The sequence below is a fragment of the Colossoma macropomum genome, unplaced genomic scaffold (assembly GCF_904425465.1).
Source record: "Colossoma macropomum unplaced genomic scaffold, Colossoma_macropomum, whole genome shotgun sequence".
Taxonomy (NCBI): Eukaryota; Metazoa; Chordata; class Actinopteri; order Characiformes; family Serrasalmidae; genus Colossoma; species Colossoma macropomum.
In genome coordinates this window covers 11,530,063-11,548,394 of record NW_023494810.1, presented here as the reverse complement: position 1 = coordinate 11,548,394, position 18,332 = coordinate 11,530,063, and the positions used below count along the sequence as shown (strand labels likewise).

At 37.8% G+C, this 18,332-nt stretch overlaps 2 protein-coding genes across 2 annotated transcripts in view; one reads left to right on the top strand and one right to left on the bottom strand.

The window, feature by feature from the left end:
• The window catches only part of LOC118799623 (centromere protein P), a 110,643-nt gene that overhangs the window by 12,648 nt on the left and 79,663 nt on the right, over positions 1-18,332 (bottom strand). The window lies entirely within an intron of this gene.
• Positions 492-17,289, top strand: ecm2 (extracellular matrix protein 2, female organ and adipocyte specific). Its single transcript, XM_036559585.1, has 10 exons — positions 492-727; positions 3,016-3,247; positions 5,377-5,565; positions 5,795-6,502; positions 9,924-10,039; positions 10,529-10,664; positions 11,934-12,091; positions 12,448-12,587; positions 12,705-13,031; positions 15,435-17,289. The coding sequence occupies exons 2-10, from the start codon at positions 3,025-3,027 to the stop codon at positions 15,601-15,603; spliced, it is 2,166 nt and encodes a 721-aa protein (XP_036415478.1). The 5' UTR covers positions 492-727; positions 3,016-3,024; the 3' UTR covers positions 15,604-17,289.

Sequence of the window (18,332 nt, the reverse complement as noted above, 5' to 3'; positions counted from 1 at the left end):
GATACAACTTATGTAGTTTTGGAGGAACACATTACAGTGAGTAGGTCTTTATGGGAATGTAATATAAAGGTGAAAAACTTTTAAATTCTGTACAAGTTGCACAAGTTATCTACGGCAATGACACGAAGTAGCATTTATGGACCAGACATGACCCCACTGCCCTTTCGAAACTGGGGACTGCCTGCTTTTGCTTGCTCCCACCAATGAAACGAGAGATGGGGCCGGCCAAAAGCATCATTGGGCAAGAAGGTTCTTTAGTTGCAGACCAAAAATTCACAAACAGATTTATCCATTCAGCTTATACACTGCCTCTGGGCCTGAACAAATGCTGAACCTGTACATTTTACATGCACTAAAAGGATGTTTTAACATACAGGTTAATGACAAGCCTTACAGCACCTCTTTTGTCAAGCACACCTCCATTGCCTAGTAATTACAGCAGAGAAAATCACCAACCTCTCTCCAAAAGAAAAAAAAACAAAAAACAAAAAAAAGGGGAGATATTTTGGTCCTGATCCTCTGACTGTAATGCTGAGATACTGAACTGAAGAAGCTGTTGCCTAAGCAAGCCCTGGCTTCTCCTGCGAGCGCAGCCCTGTCTGTTTTAAACATTTATCAGTTCAGAGCTGAGTAGGCGCAGCACTGTCCTAGCGCTTCTGGCAAACCCCTCGTGGCCTGGGAAAAGTGCGGAAATATTTGGCCTCACAAAACTGACTGCAAACCACTGGTAATGTAAATGACTCTTACTCATTTCTGCTCTCTCTAAGCTCTCGCCCTTCACTGTGCTGTAAAAGACTTCACTTTCTAAAGAAACTGCACTTTTTTCTTACTTCACAATGTGCATGTTCTTTCAACAGCATGGGTGTTTCGAGGCACACTTGGTCTTCTAAAATGTAAATAAAAAGGCTGTGTGCTTCAACTGTCTACGTGGTAACAAACAGCAGTTAACGCTTAGCTTTTGGACTGAGACCAAGTTTAGTTTCAGCTCTTTAGGAAGCCGCAATGTTTTTTTTTCTGGGCGCTCACTGAGGCATCTGATAACACAGATTTATTTTCCGCAGAGTCGTAGAAATGCAAAACCTTGTTGTATTGTAGACGGGTTTCATTACTGCATTACTGAGTAGAATTGAACGTCCACATCAGGATGTCTTCACTCATGGCTGGATATTTTTACTCTGCTCCCTCTTAGCTCATTCGGGGATTCTTTCCATCTGAGCCCTGTCATCCTACCGAGCTTGTTAATTAAAATGCTTTCCTTGGTTTCCCCCATTTTTTGCCTCCCCATTTTTCTGTTTTCTTCTTTTCCTTAGCCACAGACCCAAACTCTGATTTAATGCTCACCACATGACGCTCTGCCTGAGGCTTGAGTCCACTGTGCTGACACATCCCCATGCATGTTTGCACTTCCTGCCCCCAGCGCAAGTCAACCGTGCCTCCTTGCTGCTTTTCATCGTTCTCACAACCAAAATAGGTTTTGTTATTAATTTAGGGGTCATTTTTGCAGTTAGCACTTGCGGTTTTAATATTTGGAGAAAAGTTTGATGTGCTGATGTCCTGCTTTCTGCAAGACCTTCGTAATTCAACATTCTTTTCGTGCTTGGCTTCAAGATCTTATTTGTTTTGGTACAAAAAGTGTTTTCACGCAAAAAGAAACAATAAAGGCAGGCAAACTACAAAAGTTGATATTTCCTCATTTCTGTGTTGCACGTGATGAAGACTCACAACTTCTTTGGAGAATTATTAAAAATATCTAACATGTTTGGGGGTAATGCAGTACAAAGTCATACATTACAGGAATGTAAGTAATTCTCCTTCCTGTAATGAGGTAGCCATGCATTGCAGTTAAATTCTTAATTCTTGTAATCAATTGTGAATATGAGCAGCACAACATAACTATCATTAGCATGATAGCTAATCAAGCTAATAAAGCTGATGGATGAAGGTCGCCGCACCGAAGAAGAGCATTCCCCAACCTCACATAAACAGACTAGGCTCGATCTACATTCAGGAACATTATATTCTTAAAGATTTTTGTTCTTTTCTTTCTTTCTTTTTCTTTCTAAAGATTCAAGGCAGCTGTTTTTGAACTGCTTCTACTGACTAGTTTCTCCTTTTTCAAACAGCATCAGCCATTCCTTTTTATCAGCATAAGAGGTCGTGTTCAGAGTAAAGGCAGGGACAGACCTTTTAAATGAGGTTTACTGTGATTGGCTATTTCTTTCTAAATAAAGTACTGAAGGGACTATTGGATTTTTTTCTTGTACTTTCTATTTGTTTGAGTTTTATAGTGACACAGAAGTAATGAGTACTGAAACTAATTTTTCTAGTTAGTAATAAGTAATCCCATTACAGTTTGAGGAAAGTTCTTAGCAATTTGTTATAGATTACATTTGAGTAAATACCTCAACATGGCATTTTGCATTGTTCGGTGATCAATATACACACATCTATTCTAATCTGCTCTTTCAGTTTACTGTCTATATTTACTGTTGTCTGCAGCTGTCCTGTGTTAAATGTAGCACTGTGTCATGAAGGAAGTGTATTTTGCTCCTCACTCAACACATCTCTGGAACGACGAGACCGACTTTAACTTTGCACTGAAACAGACACAAAATAATACATGCACAGCCAAACTGGAAAATTAATACTGTCAAAACTTTCAATTATGAGCTTTTTAGGGATTATCAGGGTAAAAAACTTTGTGTTGTGACTGTTAACACTGAACACAATACTTAAAAAAGTAGTAATTGGTACCTACAACTCATCTAAATAATAGCTTTACTCTAACTTTACCATTTTACTATGAGCTGATGAGGGGTACTATAGTCATTCAGTCTGACTCCAGTGACTGTCCAGAAGCTGGAGTCTGAATTGGTAAAGAAAGACCACAGCAAAGCTGAAACTTGCCATTTGCTGTTAGACTTGTTATTATGGAAACGCGCATGGAAACTATGTATTAAAAGGGGTATATTAGGCACAATGAAGGCTAAGATACCTCTTTGTTTTATTCTACAGACTTCCGCCATGAGACTATGGCTTCTACTCGTTGTGTCGTTTTTCTGCTGCCTAAGCTTCAGTGTTGCCAAAGACCAGAACCGTCCCCTGGCTCGAGGAAGAAGAAGGAGGGGGAAGAAAGTGGTGCGCCAAGGCAAGGCGCCAATACACAGTGGATATAATGGAGCATCGCTTTTCATTGAGTCTTATAAAAGTGTGCAGGAGCCAAAGCCTAACTACAATGTTATTCCAGGTGAGTGCATATTTAAGAGTACCATCACAGGTCTCAAAACTGTGTGACAATATTTATATTTACAGAGAACTTGTGATGGGAAAAGCGTACAAGATGTTTCATACAAACAGAAAAAAATGTACGTTTTTTAAATGAACAATTTTCTTTTTAACTGAAACTTAAAAGCAAATCAGTGCAGTGAGGAAGTCACTGAAATGTTCTGCTGAGATCAGTCAACAATGATTATAACTTATTATATATAGCATTACAGGTGAAGAAATTCACCAAGGTATAACTGATTTAATAAAACAATTGTGCTTGATATTATATTTATAATTATATTACAAGAGACATGATCATATGGCTGTGGCATAAGGAATATAGAATAATAGATAATGGAAGTCTTCTCATACAGAAGTGAACAAAGTGGTGCTGACCCTCTGAAAAAAGCCTTTTTATTGGGAAGTAAGCATTGTGTTTGCTCAGAAAACACTAATATTAGAATAAGTAACAAATAATTTTGATACACAAGGGAGCAATTTTATGTATGTCACATAATGTGTTCATTTAACCACTTCAAAACCTTTTCTTGTGGCAGGCTGCCATTATTTATAATCATCATCCAATATCTGTCTTTGCTAATCAATACTTCATTAAATTAAATCAGGTGTGCTGGATACAGTTTTAAACAATGCGCCTAGGCACCTAAGACTTTTGCACAGTACTGTATGTGAATGGAACAACAGGTCTAGTTTACAAAGATGAATTTCACAATGTTTTAAGACCTGCACAAAAACCTAATTTGCTTCCAACTTTCTCAGGGTTAGACTCTGGTTATACTTCCCACTCTTAAGGACTTGTGGTGTTTCCTTAAAGCAAACTTTCTGAAACCATCTATTGGTTTACATGACCATACTGCCCATGGTGGTAAGTCTCACTGGCCACATGATTATTGGCTACATGTCTAAGTTGGGCAGCCAGAGTGTGACACTGCAATTCTGGTCATACCAACATCACACCACAATATGAAATGGGTGGTCTCACAATATTCTTTGTAAGTATGAAGTATGCAAGTTAATATGTAAGTTAATACAAATCTCAATTTAGAAAAAGTCAGGACAGTATGTGAAATGCTAATACAAACAGAAATCAGTCAACGGTTAATTACTTATTAAACTGAAATTTGGTCTTTTATTTTGCAAACCTTTATTCTTCATACACTCATTCCAAATTTGATACCAGTAACACGTTCCAAGAAAATTAGGAGAGGTGCACGTTTACAAACAGAACAGAGACTCATCAGACCACAATACATGTTTATACTGCGCATCGGTGGTCTTACTTTTTATGGTTGCAGCAACAAGCATGTATTTATCGACAAAGTATTTGAGCCTATGTGGTGATATTCATCACAGAAACATGTTAGTTTTAATACAGAGCTGTCTGAGGGAATAAAGGTCAGGCATCCAGTTGTGTTTTTCAGTCTTGCCCTTTCAACACAAAGATTTCTCTGGATTCCCTGAGTCTTTTAATGATATTGTGTTCTAAAGACGGTGAAACACAGAAAACTTACAATAACCCATTTGTTTGTAGGTAAGAACAAAATCTATGTACACTCAAGAGCACCAAGGTGTGAACAATTCTGTGGTTTAAGAACACGTCATGAATCTGATGTGGTCAGATTTCTTAGGACCTTTCTCAAGAACAAATTCAATGAGGCCCAATGTTCTTAACCATTAAATGATTCACTGGTGGAAGCCTTGACCCACCTCGCTCATAAAGGTGTAGGTCCTGAATTCTCCACCCAAGCATCATCATGTTTTTCAGATGTTTTTGGACATTTTCCAATGTTCCTGGTCTTCACTTGTCCCTGTCCCAAATAACTTTTTTTGGAACTTGTTGCAGGCATTAATTTAAGAATAAGCATATATTTACAAAAAAAACGGTGAACTGGAAAACTTTAAAAACATTCATCTTGTTATTGTACTATTGGTTTATTTACAGTTCGAAGTGGATTTTCACATTACGACTTTTTGATATTATTTCCATTTCACATACAACTTTCAGGTTTCAGGTAGAAATTCAGGTTGGTTTTTGTGTGCTTATCTGAGCTATTTGAAACTTGCTAAACCAACAACTGTATTTTTCAGGGAACACAGGACAGTGTGTGTTTCGGGGCATCACTATGTTCGATAAAACTGTGTGGTCACCAAAGCCCTGCGTCACCTGCCTATGCTCCAGTGGAGAAGTGGTGTGTGATGAAATGCAATGCCCTCTGCTACACTGCCAACTCAAATTTAAACCTATTGGGGAGTGCTGTCCAGTATGCATTGACCCAGGTATTTAAAATGCATTGTCTGCACTGAAGTTCCATCTAAACACTTTTAGAGCAATTGCATCAAACCGATCGACAGGACAAAATGTGACTGACTGTTTTACACGATTCATGATTTTCATGTTAACATCTACTACAGAGCTACTGTTCAGTTATAGATTTGCTTCTAATGTTCTCCTCTTTTATTATACCTTCCTCTGATCACTCTACATGTGCTTCTGCCACAATCGCAGTTCAAGACGTTTCTGAAAACTCTGGTGATTCTCCCGTTCCTAACGATCCGAGTTACGGTACAGTTCCACAAGTCCACGCACACACTGACGAAGGTCCAAGAGGGGATAAGTACAAGGAAGAAGAGGAGCGCCATCGTAAGAAAGACACAGAACGCAAAAGGAGAAAGAAGCAAAAGAAAGAAGAGGAAAGACTGAGAAAACAGCTGGAGGAAGAAGAGCAGGCAAAGGAGGAGAAGGCTGCAGCAGAGGAGAAGAAAAGGAGGATGGAGGAACACCGACGGTTTGAGGAGGAGAGGATAAGGAAGCTGGAGATGGAACAGAAGGAGATGCTGAGGGTTTTTGAGGAAGCGGCAGAGAGAGTCCAGCATGGAATGAAAGTGGAGAATGACGGTGACGAAGAGGAAGAAGAGATCTGGTTGAGAGGTGATGTTTTCCAAATGCCATCGCATGAGCCAACCCCTGAAAGCCTTCCACCACTGTCAGCCCCACCTCCTGAGACCAGTCAGGAGGATGAGGAGGAGGAGGATGAGGAAGAAGAGGGGGAAGGAAAGAAGGGGGAGAAGGAGAAGGATGAAGAGTCTCGGAGGATTACCTACTCACTCCCTAAAGGCTGCACAATCTCTGATGTCATTGTCTCCTGTGAGAATGCCAAACTTACCAGCATTCCTGCTCTTTCCATCCCTGAGCTCAAGTCTCTCAGTCTGGAGGGTAAGAAAGCCAACATAACCGAACACAGGACAAACCAAGTCATTGAAATGCCTGACAGTAAATAACTGTCACATAATGATGATACAATATCATTATCATAATATATTACATCACCGTGTCATCTCTCTGGAGCTCAGGAGGGTAACATCGTAATATATATATATATATATATATATATATATATATATATATATATATATATATATATATATATATATATTCATATTCTGCTGTTGTCGGAACAAAACCTTGTATCTCCAAAATGGTAACTTTACAGGAGAAGGACAAAACCTACTTTACTTTTAATGTAAGTCAATGGAACCAGAATTTTTCCAAGTCATTTTGGGTCATTTCTTTTGGTCCATTCATCATGAAATTTATATACAATGTAAAGGACAACAGGCAAAAACTGAAAAACAACAAAAATGGAGGTTTTCTTCCGACAACAGCGATACATATATGTATATACATATATATGTGTGTGTGTGTGTGTGTGTGTGTATATATATATATATATATATATATATATATATATATATATATATATATATACATACATACACACACACACACACACACACAGGTCAGGTATAACATTATGACCACCTCCTTGTTTCTACACTCACTGTCCATTTAATCAGTTCCACTTACTATATAGGTGCACTTTGTAGTTCTACAGTTACAGACTGTAGTTCATCTGTTTCTCTGCATACTTTGTTAGCCCCCTTTTACCCTGTTCTTCAGTGGTCAGGACCCCCATGGACCCTCACAGAGCAGGTACTATTTGGGTGGGGGATCATTCTCAGCACTGCAGTAACACTGATGTGGTGGTGGTGTGTTAGTGTGTGTTGTGCTGGTCTGAGTGGATCAGACACAGCAGTGCTGCTGGAGTTTTAAACACCTTGGTGTCACTGCTGGACTGAGAATAGTCCACCAAACAAAAATATCCAGCCAACAGCATCCTGTGGCCACTGATGAAGGACTAGAGGATGACCAACACAAACTGTGCAGCAGCAGATGAGCTATCGTCTCTGACTTTACATCTACAAGGTGGACTGATAAGGTAGGAGTGTCTAATAAAGTGGACAGTAAGTGGACACAGTGTTTAAAAACTCCAGCAGCACTGCTGTGTCTGATCCACTCGTACCAGCACAACACACACTAACACACCACCACCACATCAGTGTTACTGCAGTGCTGAGAATGATCCACCACCCAAATAGTACCTGCCTGCTCTGTGAGGGTCCATGGGGGTCCTGACCACTGAAGAACAGGGTAAAAAGGGGCTAATAAAGTATGCAGAGAAACAGATGGACTACAGTCTGTAATTGTAAATTGTAACTACAAAGTGCACCTATATAGTAAGTAGCAAGCAAGCAAAGTTTATTTATATAGCGCTTTTTACAACAGGTGTTGTCACAAAGCAGCTTTACAAGGAAATCAGCATTACAGAAAGAAATCCGGGTCCAAGCCCCCAAGAGCAAGCCAGAGGCGACAGTGGCAAGGAAAAACTCCCTAAGAGAAACAGGAAGAAAACTTGAGAGGAACCAAGACTCAGAAGGGGAACCCATCCTCCTCTGGTCGACACCGGATAGTAAAACATTGTTAGTATAAAGTATTATAGTACAAAAACAGGGAAAACAGGTGGAGCAAATGATTAATTTGATTAGTTTAGTTTATGCAGCAGCAGCGGCAGCAGCAGCAGCAGCATCAGGTTGTGAGGGTGAGGTTTGCACGGCGAGCAGTGGCACCCAATCAAGACAGAAGTGGAGCTGATAAAATGGACAATGAGTGTAGAAACAAGGAGGTGGTCTGACTGTTATGCTTGATCGATATATATATATATATATGAATAAGAAAAAATAAAACATAAAATGTGGCCTGTGCAAAAGCTATGGCATATTTTATATTTTGTGTTTTAATTTTTCCCAGTTAAACTCAGCAAATAAATAGAAATTGTGCACTAAGAACTGCAGAATAATGCCTGTGGGTGTGTTAACCTCTTATTGACCAGGGTATATTTTGGTTTTTCCATCTGAATTTACATGACCAAATCGTAAGTAAATAACTGCACGAAATAACTGTAAATTTTTATTTTATTTATTTTTTGTAAAAGCTCCCCTCAAATTGACAGAAAATGTGTTATGATCATACACATATCGCTATATGCTTACAATTTACTGTTGAAAGCCAAAAATCTTAGACGCTCTTCGTATTTTTTTATAAAAATAATTTTTACAGAGCAGATCACTGAAGAGACACCATCTGTTTATAGTTCATAGCCCAGATTTGTGAAAAAATGGGTCGACTGAGTTCAGCTTCTTTTATTATAAGGGTTTAAAATTACATTTCCCTTTTATTTGACAGGAAAGAAGACAGTTACACCCACCTTTTGAATGTGGCTTTTGAAATATGAAAGTTATCAAGAATATGACGAAGTGCGTTTTGGAACCACAGGTGGTCCCAAGGAGTTGAAAATTTCACTTTTTTATATTTATTTTCACTCCAACAAAACGTGTAATGTGACCATGGGTGTTCAAACTTTTGCATAAATATGTTTCTATTCAAAGCTAAATTGTGCCTGGTTAGGCTTTTAAATTGCAAGCAAAATAAATAAACAAGATAATATACAACAAATAAGGGACACACAGTGGTATCGAAATCATATCAACAGATATTGCTTGAAAATAAATTAATAAAAAGTTTTGATTTGGCTGATATTTCCAACTGATATTTAATGCTTTATTTATTGTACTCCGAAAGAGCAGAAAGTTTGGACGATGCTGGGTCATTGTGCTAAAATCTATGCATGTCATTCATTTTTCAGTATGTGTATCCACATAAAAATATATATGTTGCACTACTCTGTAATGCTAATCCAGGTAGATGAAGTCCTAATTTCTACATTTTATAAATGTTCATGCATTGACAGATATATACATGAAAAATATTATATTGGCATCGTTTCACAATTCCCAAATCAATGCACTACTACAATAAATAAAAAAAAATCATTTTAAAACTGTATGTATATATTAAAAAAGATTAAAAGAGATCACCAAATGGTGTAACTGCCTAATGCTTCACGTTATTGTTGGGAATAACAATATATTGTAGGGAATAATCTATATTTTTGCCATATCACCAACCCCTAAAACATCGTAACAACAATTTAAGTAGACAGCATCATTTAAAATGAAAAAAAAAATGGAATAAGATCGACATAATAATTGTGCTTTCATAATAACCTACAGAACTATTCTATTAACTAACTAGAGAAAAGATTAGCAGCACCAGAGCTTTAAAGACACTGCAATCTTCAGCATGACACACAAAGACTGTACACCAGAGATTGTAATTCCACATCTATATCAATGCATTTGCAGTATTTAACAAGTGCTTTTATTTTGTAAATCCACAGGTAATGCGATCACTACCATTCCAGGTGGTGCGTTCAATGGCGTACCAAATTTGGAATGGATAGATTTGGGAAAAAATAAGATCTTGTCATCAGGCATTGACCCTCAAGCATTCAAAGTAAGGACCATTTTAAAAGTGCAGTACAGTACATACACACATTAGGCCTATTAATAAAAACATGAATATGGCCACAATCACAAATGACACCACCACATTTCCAAACCCATCAAAACATATTTCCTTGTGCATGACTTGAGACAGATCAGTACTGACAACAGTTTACATAAGGGCTGAGGCCTTTCACAGCCATTTCAAATGAAAACAGAATTCCATGGCACACCATCAAGAGAAATATTAGAGACGCCAAGATGTTCAGCTCCTTCTTTACCTTCACTTGTGCTCTGTAGTCTGCAAAATAAATTAGCGCTGGGTGGTTCTGATAAAACTAATAAAATTTATCATCATAAAAGACTGGGCCTGACTATAATAGCTGTTTTAATACTATGATATAATACGTTTATTATGACCAAGGGTGGTGTGTAAACGGTTAAATTGTAGTAAAAGATTTAAAGATGTTAAAGTATGAACTTCTATTTTTGTTTACAGAGCCTTAAATTCCTAACCCGGCTATACCTGGACGGAAATTTGCTGGAAGAAATTCCTCGAGGGCTTCCACCTACTCTGCAAGAACTGAAGATCAATGAAAACAACCTACAAGGGATTGATGAAAACAGCTTTGAAGGTAAGTTATCTGTACCAAACATGCAGTCCTGAGGAAATATGATACTGCAGTTTAATACTGACTGAATCAAATGATCTGCCAAACTTTCCGTGAGCTGGATCAGGTTTCTCAGTGGAGAAAAACACAAACAAAAGGGGTTTACCAGTGCTAAAACAAAAAGTGCTTTTCACAAGACTATTGGATAGATTACTGAGCAAAAGTCAGACACCATCCTTCATTTATTTATACAGATTTATTGTTATTATAATTACTTTTTTTTTTTTACTTTTTTGTCAATTTCTTTTTGACAGCTATACATCCTCTCAGACCCACAGCGTTGGGAACTGCCACTTGTTAACACTGCTGTGTCATCATGATTCTGTTCATTCCTGGCATTGTTTAACCTAGATTTCCAATGTAGCTCCATGTTTTTACATGATGAAAGCAAGAAACAGATAAATATGACCAGCTGAAAAACAAAAATTCACGTTTTAGCACAATGATTGGCTGTCCTTTGCATAATGAATAATGATTTTTAGTTACATTTCTTGCAATGTCAATATTAGCATAAACATTTTTAACTTTCACCCTTTTTACATGAAAAGGAAATCAAGGAAATCTGCAGGAATATTTTTCCACACCTCCAAAGTTCAGTCTTAGAAGCTGGTTTTGCATTTTCTGCTTCTCTCGATCCAAGTAATCCGTTCAGTGATGTTGAGGTCTGGACTCTGGGGTGGTCAGTCCATTGTTCAGCTTCTTTGTTTGATGTGTCTGTCTCCTTTTCTCAGTGAGTCTTCTTGACAGCTACACATCCTTTCAGCCCCACAGCGCTGAGTTGTCTTCTCACAGTGGAAGGATGGACAGAAACACCTGTGGATGTTTTCAGATCTGAAGCAGCTTGATTTTCTCTCCTCTCTCAAAGATGAAAGCTTTAAGTGCTGTTTATCTGATGGGGCAGTTTTAGTGTCTACTAGGTCTTCCAGGTGGTTGTTAGGAGTCCCATCTTCTCTGTAGCTTTTAATCAGTTTTTTTAACTCCAGGTTTGGAAACTATTGCTTTTTACACTTATTTTCATTTGACTTTCCTCTTCCTTACACAAGTGGATTATCTTGCATCTAATATCCTTAGAAATATTCTCGTGAAAAATGAATAATTTATATTTTGTCATTTTTGACTGGAAATAACTAAACTAAGGGTGGTCTCTGACTTTTGCACAGTACTGTTCTATAGTCCATAGTGTACTGAGTTACAAAAACACTTTTTAAAACATACTGGCACAATTCTTGGCAGGTCTGAACAGTTTGGTTACCTTGGAAATGGAAGCAAATTCACTGAACGAAGAAAATGTAAATCCTCAAGCCTTCAGGCCAACGAAAGAGCTCACCTATCTACGGATGGGCAGAAACTTCTTCCGCACTATTCCTCAAGGTCTACCACCATATTTGCAGGTATTTTTGTCATGAAGACAGATTATCCACAAAGTCAGAGCCAACTGAGCAAAGTTATATCTTACATATATATAGAATATATAAAGATAAATAAGAAACAATGAATTTTTGACCTTAAACATATGCTTAAAATATCCTTTATAAACCAGCACTGGTTCACCTGTGAAAAAATGGTTTAAAACCAACACAGTAATTTATGGTTAACCTAAGTCATAACCTTAGCACAATTACTGGATACATCACTAGCCTTGGGAACTACCAAGACTAATGTAACTGCCTTGTCAAGTCCTCAAGATGTTCGGTGTTATTATTCCACAAAAGACACTTTACAGATTATTCTACACTTTGTTTTTCAGGAGTTACACCTTGAACACAATCTAATTGAGGAAATATCTGAAGGAGCTTTCAATGAAACTAAAAACCTAAATGTCGTTGTGCTGAGAGACAATAAAATAGATGAATCACGCATTGCCCCTTTAGCCTGGATTGATCACAGGTATGTGCTCTTGAAATATCCTAATTCCTTATGTTTTTTTCTGGGAAAAAATATATTCTAACTTCTTGTATACAACATGAATAAACAACACCTTCTTTTTTGCAAATGTCCTAAAAGGAACCTGGAATCGATTGATCTGTCATACAACAAACTCCACTTGGTCCCATCGTTCCTGCCAAAGTCTTTGGTTCACCTGGGATTGGTTGGCAATCAGATTGAACGCATCCCAGGATACGTATTTGCACATTTGGAGCCTGGTCTGGAGTACCTGTACCTATCGTACAACAAGCTCGATGGTGATGGTGTGGAACCAGAGTCTTTCTTTGGAACGCTGAAAACCATGACAGAGCTTTGTCTAGACCACAACCAACTGACCAGTGTCCCTTCTGGTGTTAGTGAGATGACATCAATACATTTCCTCAGACTAAACAACAACAACATAAGGTATGATTCATTTTTGTCATTTCTTCCATAACAAGGCACACTAAAGTTATAGTTCATGGGCCAACTATAACTGTACTATGATTATTAGCGTGCATTGCCAAAATAAATCGGCAAAGTATTTTACATCATCTTAAACCAGGGGTCGGCAACACATGGCCCTTTACTGCCCTGTTACGACTCCACAGCAGAATTAGATTTTTTTGGGTAAAAAATAAAATAATCCTCCTTTGCGGTAAAATAAAGCTCTGCGTTCAAACACAGTTTTAACAATAGTCTTAAACGCTGGAGTTAATGTAGAACTGCTAATTCACCCTTTAACCCTGAAGGTTGGTGCAAAGACTGCTGATCACATAGCAATGCAGACAACAGTCTCACCTAGCTAGCAGCTAATGAAATGGCAAAGAGAAAGATTTAAGATGAACGTCGATGATTTGAAGATGAATGGACTTGCATTTCTAATCACTCCAGCTGTTTTCCTGATACATTTAATCTGCAACAAGAAACTGTCGAACACTAAAAAGTCACAAAGCTGAAGTCAGCTTCTCGTTCAAATTATCCAGTTCCACCTTAAATGGAGCAGCAGTTACATATTTATAGCCAAGATGGTAAAACAGACATAAAATGTTGTGTCTCCCAAAGTGGTTTGATTTTTGTTGAAAGGACAAAACGGCTCTTCTTAACATTTGGGTTGCCGAACCTTGTTCTGAACGTAACACATCTATACTATCATACTAGCCACATGCCTACAGCCGGGTGAGGGCAACTGGTCTGACCGCCCAAGGCACCACGCTTCACAGGATTCCGTGGCGAGAGGAGAAATTAATTTGAACACTATTTTTAAAATACAAAAAAAAGTACCAAAGTTGTCGCCACCAAAAGAGAAAACGAAAATGTAAAAAATTAAATGAAAAATAGTGATTATAAATGCTGTTTTTTTTCTTTGCTTTCCTGCGCTAATCAGTGCAGTCGGGTTTAAAAAGTTCAAGCAGCAGCAGAGCAACAGTTCCGTGTGGAACTATTTCACGGTTTGTATTAGGGGTATCAGACAAAAACAAAGTATGCCTGAAAAATCAAGAAATTAATTGCTTTAGATTAGGGGTGTCCAATCTTTTCCGCAAAGGGCCAGTGTGACTGCAGGTTTTCATGTCGAACAAGCTGGTGCTCACCTGATTCCAATTGTTTAATAAGTTGGTCTCCGTCTTCAGCAATTGACTACCATTAGACGCCCATCATGACATGTGAAGAACTCAGGATAGTGTGAGGCAGTTGAACAATGAATGCGTTTACATGCACTTAATAATCCGATAACTACAGAAAATCAGATTCCAGTAATCCGATCAATGCGTTTACATGCACTTGAATAATCAGATAACGGGAAACTCCGGCTCTACATGAGTCAGGCAGTAATCAGATTTCTGCATTGCAACCAGCCAATAAACTCATGTGACATGAGCGCAATGTAAAACTCAAAACTTCATGCCGCTGCTTTTTTTTAAGCATCGCGCCACTTTACCTGAAAATATGAACATACATCATCTAGAAGATGAAGAATATTTAAATCCTTCATTTCATCAATCATGCAGTTGGTTTTAGCATCGCTCCAAAAGTGTTTTGCTGCCATCTCACGTCAAAACTGCTCGCTTATTTCCGGTATCGTGGTCTGCTTTCGCACATGCTCAGACTGAAAAATCAGAAAGAAATCAGAGTAAGAGTTTACATGCACTGAGAAATCTGATTACTGAGCTAAAATACAGCTCTCTATATCGGATTTCTAGACCTTACTCTGATCTAAGAAATCGGAGTAAGCTGTTTACATGACCATTTGAATAATCAGATAACTGCAGAAATCCCTTTATGAGGCATGTAAACACTCAATGTCTAAAACAGAATAGTTCTCACAAACAAGACAAACAAGCATCTCCAAAATAAAAAGTTTACAGGAGAGGCCAAAAAGGCTCTTACCTTTTAATGTAAGTTAATGTAAAGAGGTTTTATTCCAAGTGATTTTGGAGCATTTCAATTTGTCCCATCATCATGAAATTTTCGCACACCATAATGGACAGCTGGTGTGTTAAAAATAACGTAGAAAAAAAATCGACAAAAATGGAGATACACGGTTTTCTTTGAACAGTGATGACATGCTAGTGCCTAAATATGCTAGCTAAAAGTTAAATCTAGAATGGAATCACATCAGATGAACCCTACATGGGTTCACATGCTGCAGGTCTGGCCCACCCAAGACAACCTTGCCTACAGTGTAACCGGGATCTATTACAACTGCAGCAAATAAATATTGTTTTCCTTATTCCATTAATCAAGCAAACTGAATGAATGAACTACCTTTCTGCTCTGCAAAAAGATCTGCTGAAAGATTATGAGCATTTCAAATGTTTCACCCAACAGGCACATCGGAGAGGACGATATCTGCGACCCACTGAATGAGGAGGATTCGCACATTGTAGCCCTGCGCCTCGAGAACAACCTCCTCGACCCACGGAAAATCCCTCCAGCAGCGTTCTCTTGTGTTAGGTCTTATTCCAGTGTCGTTTTGAAGCCTCAAAGGATTAAATAACAGCCTATTAAGTATGCTCATTTTACTCTCAGTCATTTAACTTCTTCCAAACGTTTCATAATGTATAATATTCTGCATTGAGATCACTGTCAAATGTACTAATCGCATTATGACAGAAGACTTTATTCACTGGCTCTGAGAAATGAGTCAGTTGCTTACTGGTCGGTGGAACAGTCAGCAGATGTCTGCGGTTGTTGGCACCTATTTAAACTGTCTTTCTGTGCGTCCTAAAGGGACACGTTTAACTTTCCAATGCGCCAGTCAGGGAAAAATGACAGAACAGAAAAACCCAGGCCTTTAGTGCATGTTGGGATATGATTCTGTACACATCAGTATTCTGTTTCAGGTTGAATTTGTCATATTGCAGCTACTATAAAAGAAAGTGTGGCTTCTCAAAAATTAACTATGTAATAGCTTATACAATCGTTCTACCATGAATGTGTTTTACATAACTCCACTAAAAAGGCCAACAGATGGTTACTACTGACTTAAAATTTTTATATGTTGATTTATTTTCACAGTATTCATAAAATAGCTCCACACTACAGGGGCACTTATTTCAAAAGCAAATGTTTGATTTTTAACAAAGTCACTGATTTCTACTGACCACTACACTTGGCTGGCTCAGAATTAAGTGGAATATTCATATTTAATATGGTGTTTAATAAAATGCATAAAACAACCCTCTAAGCATCTTTCATTTTTACACTTGATTAAAGTGGAATTTCACAAATTTTTCAAAACTGCTGCATAATTCAGTGGCTGAGATGTAAAGTCATTCAGAGTGGTTTGATGTGAAATGGTTCACTGCAGACAACAGTGGTGGTGATAGGAACCAGGGGTCATGATGTCTACAACACAAACATGGTCATTATATTTACTAACCAACCGTGAACCTATGGGAGTTTTGTGTCAAAATATAAAATAGTGGAAAAATAAACGTAAACAAAAAATGTATTCTGTTTTGCCTCACAATGAACAAATGTATTTTCAAAATATGTTATGAGCCAAAACCATCTCCTAACTATCAACACAGTCTCAGACATCAGGCAGTGAATTCATGAGTATCTTATGTTATAGTTTACTGTGATGTAACTTTCAGAAGCATTAAACTCTTCAGATGTCTGGTTCCTATCATCACCACTGTGAACAAATCTGAACACAGAGAATGGAATTTCACACTAAACCAAAACTGAAAATAACTTTGTTGTACATCTTAACCATTTAATTACACAAAAACAATGAAAAATCACTGAAATTCATCTTTAAATAACTGCTACTGGACATACATTCATCATTTTGGATGTCTGCATGTTCCGATTTCAGGATTATGTGAAACAGTAGATGCAAAAGTACTGTGATAAACATCAGCTGCAATTTAGTCAATATATTTAAAAACATGGAATGTTTTTAAGTACAAATGCACTCTATGGCTAGATTTGTCAAGAATAATGAGTCCATATGGTTCATGTATGTACTGTCCTCCTGTTTCCAAGCAACTCAAGGTAACACAGCTGCATTGGAGATTCTCTAAATCTTATTCACTTTCTAACTAAAGGCTCTTGGGAATCCATATGTAATGATTTGTCTCTACTAACAAAGATTATCAGAACTGTCAGGCCATGTTTTTTGTGGTTCTTTATGGATGTGAAAGCTGCACAATAAAAGAGAGAGACAGGAACGATACTGATGACTTCTTGCAGTCTTTTGAGATCACCTTTGACGACAAAGAAAAAAGCGTATTATTGATCAAATCAAGTTTCACCTCTCACTGAAAGTCCAGACAACCAAACTGAAGCTCTTATTTTGGTCAAGAGAGAAGAACCAATACATTAGGTAAAGCTATTATGCTTGGAACAGCTGAAGGTAAAAGGGGAAGATGGATGGAGACAATCAGAGTAACTATGAACAAGCCATTAGGGCCCAAAACAGACATGAGGATATTCTGGAAAAACACTACTCATATGGTCACCAGGAGTCGGAACCTATTTGACCGCACTTAATATTAATTGGACAAGCATTTTCTTGACTTTTTCCCCAGTTTTGAATGTCTATTTGCAATGATGACTAAAAACAAAGAATAAAATACATATTTAGACATAATCAGCCTCTATTATAGCTGACCTAACAGTATCTACAGTACAGTAGGAAAAAGATCACCCTTCATTTATTTAATTTCCAGTCAAACTGGCCATTTAGTACAAGTTATTCATTTTTCAGAGTCAGGAAAAAAGCAGAAAATTACAAAGTCTCAACAACTGAATATAATTTTGTCCAGTATTTAGTGCGTCTACGTTTTGCCCTACTTAAAACTTCCATTCTTTTCTGGAGACTTGCTTTCAGGTTTTCAAAGAAATCTGCAGCGATATTTTTCTACACTTCCAAAGTTCAGTCTTAAAAGCTGGGTGTGCTTCTCACCATCCCAAACACATTCAGTGATGTTGAGGTCTGGACTCTGAGGTGGTGAGTCTATTGTTCTAAGAACACCAGCAGCTTCTTTGTTTGATGTGTCTTAGACCACCAAAACTGCCCCATGGCGGATGGACAGAAACACGGGTGGAGCTTGATTTTCTCCTCTCTCTCAAAGATGAAAGCTTTAAGTGCTGTTTTATCTGATGGGGCAGTTTTAGTGTCTACCAGGTCTCACATGGTTGTTAGGAGTCCCATTTTCTCTGCAGCTTTTATTCATTTTTAAAATCCAGTTTTGGAAACTCCTTTTTTTCTTTCCT